The sequence below is a fragment of the Pempheris klunzingeri genome, chromosome 11 (genome assembly GCF_042242105.1).
Source record: "Pempheris klunzingeri isolate RE-2024b chromosome 11, fPemKlu1.hap1, whole genome shotgun sequence".
In the NCBI taxonomy this organism is placed as follows: domain Eukaryota; kingdom Metazoa; phylum Chordata; class Actinopteri; order Acropomatiformes; family Pempheridae; genus Pempheris; species Pempheris klunzingeri.
The window spans coordinates 26,942,501-26,952,500 of record NC_092022.1 but is presented as its reverse complement, the minus strand read 5'-3'; the positions used below and the strand labels follow the sequence as shown (position 1 = coordinate 26,952,500).

General features: G+C 47.2%; 1 protein-coding gene across 1 annotated transcript in view; it reads right to left on the bottom strand.

The window, feature by feature from the left end:
- LOC139209356 (plexin A3) overlaps nucleotides 1–10,000 on the bottom strand; it is a 38,859-nt gene that overhangs the window by 10,431 nt on the left and 18,428 nt on the right. Inside the window, exons 9-20 of the mRNA XM_070839017.1 lie at nucleotides 8,996–9,092; nucleotides 8,438–8,628; nucleotides 7,584–7,732; nucleotides 7,003–7,123; nucleotides 6,350–6,486; nucleotides 6,074–6,244; nucleotides 5,885–5,978; nucleotides 4,919–5,038; nucleotides 4,437–4,556; nucleotides 4,105–4,248; nucleotides 1,217–1,451; nucleotides 276–418 (exon numbers count right to left, since the gene is read on the bottom strand). Of these exons, the coding sequence (XP_070695118.1) occupies nucleotides 276–418; nucleotides 1,217–1,451; nucleotides 4,105–4,248; nucleotides 4,437–4,556; nucleotides 4,919–5,038; nucleotides 5,885–5,978; nucleotides 6,074–6,244; nucleotides 6,350–6,486; nucleotides 7,003–7,123; nucleotides 7,584–7,732; nucleotides 8,438–8,628; nucleotides 8,996–9,092 (1,722 nt within the window). The remainder of the gene's footprint in view (nucleotides 1–275; nucleotides 419–1,216; nucleotides 1,452–4,104; nucleotides 4,249–4,436; nucleotides 4,557–4,918; nucleotides 5,039–5,884; nucleotides 5,979–6,073; nucleotides 6,245–6,349; nucleotides 6,487–7,002; nucleotides 7,124–7,583; nucleotides 7,733–8,437; nucleotides 8,629–8,995; nucleotides 9,093–10,000) is intronic.

Below are 10,000 nucleotides of genomic sequence, written 5' to 3'. Positions count from 1 at the left end.
CAAATTCATGGAAATCCTTCCGCCCAGACTGATCCACTTCCACACCTCGTTATTAGGATCTGAGAAAATCTAATTCATGTCTGTGGATGCAGAGAACAGAGGCTCGGTGGCTCAGAGCTTCCTGCTGGGTTCGCTTAATTAAAGCTGCATGGAGGCCCGGCGCTGTGGAGGGTTGTTCTGTCTCACTGCACCCAAAGCTTCAGCTCCCACTATTTCTGGAAGAGTCCTGGTGTTTGTTCTGGGTGAAGGCAATGAAGAGGTGTTTGAGTACGTACGTCGAGCTCTTTGAGGACGGGGTGTTCTTCTATTCCGGGGAACATGACCCTCATGGTGTAGGTCCGATACTCCAAGAAGGGGATCTTCACTCCGTCCATGTCGTTGGTCAGTTCCTGGATGTCTGTCTGCAGCTCTGCGAAGGCTGCAGGGAGGAAGAGGTGAACATCACAACGGCTCAGCATCCAAACACCGTTTAGATTTCTACCCCCACCTGCACTGTTTCTCCCCCATGATCCCCTCTGTCCTCATCCTGGTGTGTGAGTGACTGGTAGGTAGTAAAAGTGTTGGAACTGGTCCAGTAGATCACCTCAGCCAGCAGACACCAAACGGGCTGCAATGGCTGCAACGTGATCCTTTGGGACAACTGCACCTGATCACAGTAGGTCCACTAAAAGAGCTTGTTTGATCCACTGACAGGCTCAGAGTGTTATTCTAAGTGTGTGACAGCATCATGGAAAGGATCCCTACAGAGAGAGACCTGGAAGATCCTTTTGGTTTAACCACAAACAGCACACACACCAGACTACATTCACTAAAACAGGGATTTTAGAGAACAGGACACAGGAGCTGCTGCTCTGCTGCTGCCTCCATCAGGTAGTTTGTTGGTGTTATTGTGTGACTGTGGCCTTTGTAACGGTTAGTACAGATCCAACATAATATCTGTGTGACATACGATAACACAAGTAAACTAACTGATGGAGACAGCAGCAGATCAGCAGCTCCTGTGTTCTGTGAGCTAAAGTCCCTGTTTTAGTGAATGTAGTCTGGTGTGTGTGCAGCTGCTGGCTGTGGTGATCTACTGGACCAATTCCAACATTTTAGTACCTACCAGTCACTCAGACACCAGACTATGTAAAAATAGGGCAAAACTTGTGAGCAAACTTGTGGTTTCCTGGAGATCCCACGGTGACGGCAGGACAGTAGAAACTACAGAACGTACCTTCTTTGCACTCCAGCGCCACCCGGCTCTCCAGGTTGTCCATCTGCAGCTGGAGGCGTTTCAGCGTCCGGTCGGCATCTCGGGTCTTCCTCTTGTAGGCGATCAGCACGGCGATGATCGCTATCAGCAGGACGCCTCCGCCCGCTCCGATGCCGATGATGGCGGGCAGCGTCAGGGCGCTGTCGGAGTAGATGTGGAGCGTTCCCGGGGAGTACTCCAGACCGCCGACCAGGATCTACAGGCGGAGAGAGACAACAGCGGGACGTTACCATCAGAGGGGAGGAGGTTCGCCGCTGTTAGCTGACAGAAAACAACCAGACTGTGAAACCGTCAGCAGCAGGAGGCCTTCAGGCCTGACAGGAAGTGACACACGCAGAGCGGACGCCACGCTCACGCCACGTCGAACAGACGGCAATTACAAGCGGCCGAGAGGGAACATCAGGAAACATCAGCGTCCTCGTTGTGATTCGTGGTGCAGACGTGTGTCCTCTCTGACAGCTACAGCATCTCCCACGGCAACAGCTAGGATGACACAACAAACCCCCACGCAGGTTCAGGTCGGTCGCTCGGCCCCCGCCACGAGATCCGGTGCTGCCCACATGTGACACTTTTATATATAAAGGCCTGTTCACAATGCCAGGTGGCAACCACCCTGACAACCACCATGACAACCACCCTGACAACCACCATGACAACCACCCTGACAACCACCATGACAACCGCCCTGACAACCACCATGACAACCGCCCTGACAACCACCATGACAACTACCCTAACAACCTCCCTGACAACTACCCTAACAACCGCCCTAACAACCTCCCTGACAACTACCCTAACAACCGTCCTGACAACTACCCTAACAACCGTCCTGACAACCACCCTAACAACCGCCCTAACAACCTCCCTGACAACTACCCTAACAACCGTCCTAACAACCACCCTAACAACCTCCCTGACAACCACCCTGACAACCACCATGACAACCACCCTAACAAATACCTTGACAACCACCCTGAGAACCACGACAACCACCCTGAGAACCACGCCAACCACCCTGAGAACTACCCTGAGAACCACGACAACCACCCTGAGAACTACCCTGAGAACCACGACAACCACCCTGAGAACTACCCTGAGAACCACGACAACCACCCTGAGAACTACCCTGAGAACCACGACAACCACCCTGACAACCACCATGAGAACCACCCTGACAGAATCTGAAGATAAGTACCACCTACTCTACAGGAGTTAACAGCACAGGATTTCAGGCCAAAGTTGGTACAACCACCATGATGGAAACTGCTCCCTCTCTGCCGCCCCCCCTCCCTCACTGAAATAACCGTGGGGGCAGAGTTACCGAGCGGCGCTGTGAAAGCCACTTATATGATCATCTGTTCAAGGTCTCTCTTGTTGTTGGAACTACAGATTGTACTTCCTCGTTTTCTGTCTGTGCAGCGTGGGAAAACCCTTTAAACACGGTGGGATCAGACCTGGGGGGCTCGAGGAGGAGGAGGGGGCCAGCTGGTGAGGACTGTGGCGCAGTGCATTCTGGGAGTTGTGGTTTTTCTGCCTTTGGAGGAAAAGGGAACACCGCAGGTCTTTGTCACGGTTTTATTTTTTCATTCTATATCTTTTAAAACATCTGAGCTGCACTGACGAGGAGGCGGAATACTCCTTTAACTTCTCTCTGTCGTCTCCTGCGTGAGCGACTGATCAAAGGGTATAAATATTGATCATTAAACAAACGACGGCTCCACTGAACAAACTGATGAATAAATGATGAAGACGAGCTGATGATGAAGATGATGAAGGACAGATCAGAGGGAGGAAGCAGGAACATTGATTAATAATCAATAGTTTTAATAATGTATCAATAGTTTGTCTGGTAGGAGAAGACTTTTCATCTGTGTGTGTGTGTGTGTGTGTGTGTGTGTGTGTGTGTGTGTGTTAATGTGTGTGTGTGTGTGTGTGTGTGTCTGTGTGTGTGTGTGAGGGTGAGGGTGTGTGTGTGTTAATGTGTGTGTGTGAGGGTGAGGGTGTGTGTGTGTTAATGTGTGTGTGTGTGTGTGTGTGTGTGAGTGTGTGTGTGTGTGTGTCCCTCTGATCTGTGACATCAGACCAATTACCCATGACTCCCTGCGGCTGCACTTAATGACTTTCCCCTTTCTAAAGACCTTCCTCCCTCTCTTCCTCCTCTCTCCTCTGTTTTTACTCCTCTTTACCCTTTTCCTCTCCTCTTCTTCTTCTTTGTTTGTTCCCCTTTTCTTCTTCTCCTCTCCTCTCCTACATTAACTCCCTTTCCCTCGTCTTTCATTCTCTCCTCTTCTTCATTTCCTTCTTTCCTCTTCATCTCTATTTATTCTTCTTCATTCCTCCTCTGGTCTCCTCCTCTTCTTCTTCTCCTCCCTTGTTTGCTTTCATTCCCTCCTCCTCCTCTCCACCTTTCTCCTTCTCTTCCTACTCTTCTGTTCTTTCCTCTCCTTCTCCCTTTCTGTTTTTTCCTTCCTCCTATTCTCTCCATCTCCATGTGTCCTCCCCCTCTTTTCCTCACTTCCCTCCTCTCCCCTCTTTTTCTCCCCCTTCCCTTTCCTCCCTCCTCCACTCCTTCCTTATTTACTCTACTTTTCTTCTCCTCTTTTTTCTTTTTTCTTCTTCTCTCTTCTCTCCTCTACCTCCTCCCCACCTTTCTTCTTTTTATTCTACCCCCTCTCCTCCTCTTCCTCCTCCTTGTTCCCTTCTCTCTCCTCCTCCATCCCTCTCTTCCTTGTTGTGTCTTGTAAACACCACTATGATAACCGTCACGTGTTTTTCAGCCTAATCGCCACACCGCTAGCGTATGTCGTCACGGTAACGGCCGTGGGCGGGGCTAGGGCGCCGTCACTCACCAGGACTCGCTGTTCGCCGGTGAGATCCGGCGAGTCGCAGAGCAGCTGGTTCTCTGACACGGTGAGCAGGCAGGGAGACTCTCCGATCAGGACGGTGTAGTTCAGACGGCTGTTCCCCGGAGCCGGAGGGATCAGGTTTTTACCCTGAAACCAGACGAGCAGCAGCGACACACGGTAGAAATGTTAAAGCTCCAGTAAAGGGAATTATCTCTGATCATGTTTTGGTTTGAGCCTCTGAGGTTCGTCTAGAAAGTCCTAACGTGCTGAATGTGCTGAGGCAGCAGTCAGTGACCTCCTTCTTCTTCTACACTGGTGTGCTGCGTCGTTCTCACCTTGAGGATGATGGGTGACCCCGGTTTGACCTCCAGGATCCCAGAGCTCCCCAGGGGGTCGAAGGTCGGGTTGGGGTAGTGGGTGAAGGGGGTGGAGTTCAGGACCAGCAGAGAGGAGACCTGGACCGGACCAGATGGGGGGGGTAACGTTAAAACAAACGATACTTCAGAGTAAATCCGTCACAGCGCCCTCATGTTAAACACTACGGCCTCTCGACTAACGCAGTAACAAAAGACATAGTTTGATGACGTTGTGGAGTAGCGTGGGATTATGGGAGATGTAGTCTTCACCAACACTGATGGTGATAAGAACAGACGGGGTAAAAGTCTGACAGGAGCGGCGTTAGCTTGCTAACTTCCCGTTAGCTGGATTCAGTCGTGGGGCGGAACAATCAGACGTGTTGAGCGAGAACGTTAAACCCATGGATGTGTTAGAAGAACAGAGCATCAGTCACCGCTGTAAAAGGACGCGTGTGTGTTACCTGGTCAAAGATGAAGCCGAACTCGTCGGGGCGCAGCGCCCCCTCTGGTGGGTTGGGTTTACTGTAGACCAAACCAGGAGCCAGACAGGTCATGGTGCTGTCGTTGACCACCGTGCAGAACTGCAGCGAGACGGCAGAGACGCTAAATTAGATTATTATTTTACAGGCTTTTCTCTGTTTTTTACTGTGGGAAAATAAAAGGTGAGAAATCCCTCAGTGACGAGGGGTCACATGACATCACAGTTTTAACACGTATGTGAGGTCACTGAGTGATTTTGTTATTAAAACATTTCAGTGGAGGACTATTACTTGTAAAGGAGTGTTTCCACAGTGAAGTATGAGCACCTTTATTTAAAGGGACAGTGCTGCTATATGCGGTACCCATCCATAGCCAGTGTACTGAAGCTGGAACTGAAGCCTTGATATCCAACTGTCCACCAGACTCCATTGACAAAAACAGTTATTTTACCCTGAACACAGGAGCTGCTGGTCTGCTGCTGCCTCCATCAGTTGGTCTGTCTGTTATTGTGTGACTCTGATGTTTTAAAGGGTTATTTTGGATCTGAAATAATGTGTCCTGTCAGCTAAGAGAACCGTTTTTGTCAGTGGAGTCTGGTGGCTTCTATCAGCTTCAGTTTCCCGTTGAAAACAGCTGACGGCGAAGTTAAGTGGTGAAAATGTAGCGTTCACTTGTTTTAAGTGGCCCTTTTGTTAGGAGGCTAAAGTCCCTTTTCATGCTAACCACAGCAGGACATTGATTTATGATTATCTTTAATAGCTAGTGAACATGATTCAGCAGCCATACACAGAAGCTAAAGGTAGTTAGCGTAGCATCAACCATGTCTGTGACAGCGTGACAGTGTGAACGCAGCGTTAGCGTCTGTCTGGCTGCAGAAGGACCTCAGACAACCACAGGACGTACGGACTGTCCCTTTAAAGGACGTGTGTGTTGGGGTTTGTTCTCACGTTGTTGGTTTCCACGCCGCCGTACTTGGCTCGGACTTTGGGCTCCTGGATGGTCAACAGGTTGGTTCCTGTTACTGTTATCACTGTGCTGCCACTGCACACACACACACACACACACACACACACACACACAGGTTACAGATCAATACTCTGATTGATTATCGGGGGGCTGCTGGATGTGGGTCTTACTTAAGGATGGTCCAGTTGGGCTCGATGCTGGTGATGGTCGGGTCCTCCGTGTAGACGTATTTGGTGTCCGCGCTCGTCACCTCGGCCCTGTCAATCATCAGACGAATGGGGGCGGGGCCAGAGCCTGACAGGGAGGCGGGAGTTATGCAGATAATTTCCCGATTGGTCCGTCTGGGAGAGAAGGGGGGTGGGGTGGGGGGAGTGGAGGTCAGTGATTGGCTGGTGCTGATGTGATGTAATAGTTACAGCTCATTGATCGCTGGCGGTGGGACTGACTTGACGAAGAGGCACTCCTCCTTGTCGATGAAGACGGTGACGCTGCTGCCGGCGTCCAGGTGTCGACCCGTCACCGTGAGTCTGGTTCCCCCGGAAACGGGTCCCTTCTCTGGACGGACCCGACTGAAACTGGGGCTCTGGAGGAGGAGGAGGAGGAAGAAGAGGAAGAGGAGGAGGAGGAGGAGGAGGAGGAGGAGGAGGAGGAGGAAGAAGAGGAAGAGGAGGAGGAGGAGGAGGAGGAGGAGGAAGAGGAACAGGAGGAGGAGGAGGAAGAATCCACATATTAATTCCTATAACATAGCTGTTTAGGAGCTGTTATTTTTCCTGATTGGATCATTTTTGTTCATATATATTTGTCCTCCAAACGTTTAATCGCTCTCAGACCGTCTTTGATCTTTAATTCACGTCACTGCTGAACTCGTTGACGTCAGAACGCCATTGAAAACCAAACCAAACAGAAAGTCATTGACTTTTTACATGTTTTAAAATTGAACCCTAAAAAATGAGCTTTTATTTTGCTCGTCTTCAAAGTCCTCTCATGTTTCTATTAGCTCCTCTAGTTCATGATCACACACACACACACACACACTCACACACACACACACACACACACACACACACACACACACACACACACACACACACACACTCACCACGAAGGAGTACGTCTGCGTGGACAGTGTTCGATACTCGGCGCTGCAGACGCCGATGCAGAGCTCAACAGGGCCGCCAGGAGAGTGAGGAAGGAGAGCCTCAGCCATGTCGCACACGATCCTGCAGACACACAGTCAGCACGCGTGTTCTGTTAGCGTGTTCTGTTAGCGTGTTCTGTTAGCGTGTTCTGTTAGCATGTTCTGTTAAAGGAGAACTCTGGTGTTTTTAAATCTTGGCCCCATTTGTGCATATTCTCAGATTGCTCAGAGTGTTATTCTAAGTGTGTGACAGCATCATGGAAAGGATCCCTACAGAGAGAGACCTGGAAGATCCTTTTGGTTTAACCACAAACAGCACACACACCAGACTACATTCACTAAAACGGGGGTTTTAGCTGTCACACACTTAGAATAACACTCTGAGCCTGTCAATGGATCAAACAAGATCTACTGGACCAGTTCCAACACTTTTACTACCTACCAGTCACTCAGACACCAGGATGAGGACAGAGAGGATCATGGGTAGAAACAGTGGAGTGTTCCTTTAATGTGTTCATACCTGCATGCTAACACTGACTCACCTCTCAGCGCTGATGTACTGCGAGGGGACGGGGTTACAGCGGACTCCGGCCACCTGAACGTGAGCGATCTCCTTCACCTGCAGACCCAGATTCTCCCCCTCAATCGTCACCCGCGTCCCCCCCTCCCGGGGACCAGTCAGAGGGTCAATCTGTGGGGGAGGAGATCGATCACTTATCAGTCATGAATGTTTGACCGGATGAGACAGAGGTGGACGACTTTCTCTTATATAATGTACGTCTGCACGAACGCTTCTTTTCGCCTTATCTTTAAGTTTGTAGCATCTCAAGGGGCTTTTATTGTGAAACATTTGCGCAGGAACTAACTTTAGGGTGATAAAAAAAACAGCAAAGTAGACGGAAATCAATTGGAAATGAAAACTGTATCAAAAAGCAAAACGGACCCTAAAAACAGTTTTAAAAAATATAAACATTACATAGAGAAGCTCCAGGATGTGGGGATCAGACGAAACAATCCTTTTATAGACCAAGTATTAAAGATATTAAGTCATCTGATGAACTGCAATGAAAAATATTATCACTGACGGCTTCATCTCCACACAAATGTTTCATATCAAAAGCTTAAAGATTAAAAGAGGCTTTTAAGATGAGTTCATGATTTTTCATTCCAGATTAGGAGCTCAATTAAAACATTTATTGGTCTGGAAAATAGTTGAAAAAGAACTGTTGTGTCTAGATTAAAAGATGCTACTACAAAATTTGCTGAATTGCTGTAAAGTCACTTCCTGCACAGATGTTTCACAGTAAAAGTCCACCATATTTCTTTGTTTTAGAAAATGACTGTAAGAGTTTTTTTCTGCTGATCAGCTGACGAGGCCGCGGGTTCGATTCCCCACCTTGGTGATGCGCGGGTGGCTGCAGCGCAGGTTGTGTCGGCCGTGGTGCATCCAGTTCTGCTCGGGGGAGGGACAGTGCTGCCGCAGGAGACACTTCCTGGTTTCGGTGCACCACCCGCACTCAAAGGCTGCCGGAGCTTTCAGGCACTGCCCACAGCTGGAGCGCTGGGCCTCACACTTATAGAGCAGCGCTGACAAACACAGCAAACACTCAGAGTCAAAAACCACTCAGGTATCACATGTTTCATCATCACCTGCACTGAAAACAAGTGTTACTGCTTTATTGAGGATGTTTTAGCACTTTGCACATTTTATATAGAAACAAGCTGAAAAATAGTTTATATTTAGAATTGAAAGAAGGTAGTTTCCTGTAAATTAACATTATTAAATACAAGAATATTTAAATGTTAAATTAACAGAAGTGAATAGTTTTAGTAGTTGAGATAATTGACAGTATGTATTAAGATTAGATAAGATATTGATACTCTATCTTCACCAGAGACGTCAGTTTTGTGCTGACTGATGATGAACAGGTTTTATTGATCACTGATATTTTACCTTTCATTGACGCGGGTTTGTCGATGAAGAAATCTCCGTCCCAGACGATAGAGAAATCCACCGGGAGGTCTCCGGCCTCGTCGCCTTCGTACCAATACTACAGACACAGACAGGAAGTCATTTAAATAGCTGGACATTTTTAGAATTGGGAAACAGGAAATGCAATTCTGTGTTGATTATAATCAAACAGTGGGAAGACCCTTTAAGTACAGGAGCAGGAACAGTGTCTATAGTGTGTATACAAACATATATGTGGAGTCATGGGAGAGGAGAAGAATACATTAGTAAAAGAATAAGAAAATAAATGTCAAAATGTAAAGAGGAATAAAAACAAGAATATGAAGAGAGACTTTTAGACCTAATTGACAAAGGAAGGCCTGAAGCCAGCGGACTGACAGCAAGAGAAACAAGATGAAGAGATAAAAAACTAATAAATGATAAAGTGTATTGTATTTAATAAGATACCTAATAGACAAAAATAATATTCACAAATGAATAAAATAATAAATAAATCAATGAACAAATACCACAGCTAATATTACTTTAGCTAACACTGCAGCTAACATTTACACAGCTAATATTACTTTAGCTAATACTGCAGCTAACATTTACACAGCTAATATTACTTTAGCTAACACTGCAGCTAACATTTACACAGCTAATATTACTTTAGCTAATACTGCAGCTAACATTTACACAGCTAATATTACTTTAGCTAATACTGCAGCTAACATTTACACAGCTAATATTACTTTAGCTAACATTGCAGCTAACATTTACACAGCTAATATTACTTTAGCTAACACTGCAGCTAACATTTACACAGCTAATATTACTTTAGCTAACACTACAGCTAATATCACTTTAGCTAATACTGCAGCTAACATTAACACAGCTAATATTACTTTAGCTAACACTACAGCTAACATTTACACAGCTAATATTACTTTAGCTAACACTGCAGCTAACATTTACACAGCTAATATTACTTTAGCTAACACTACA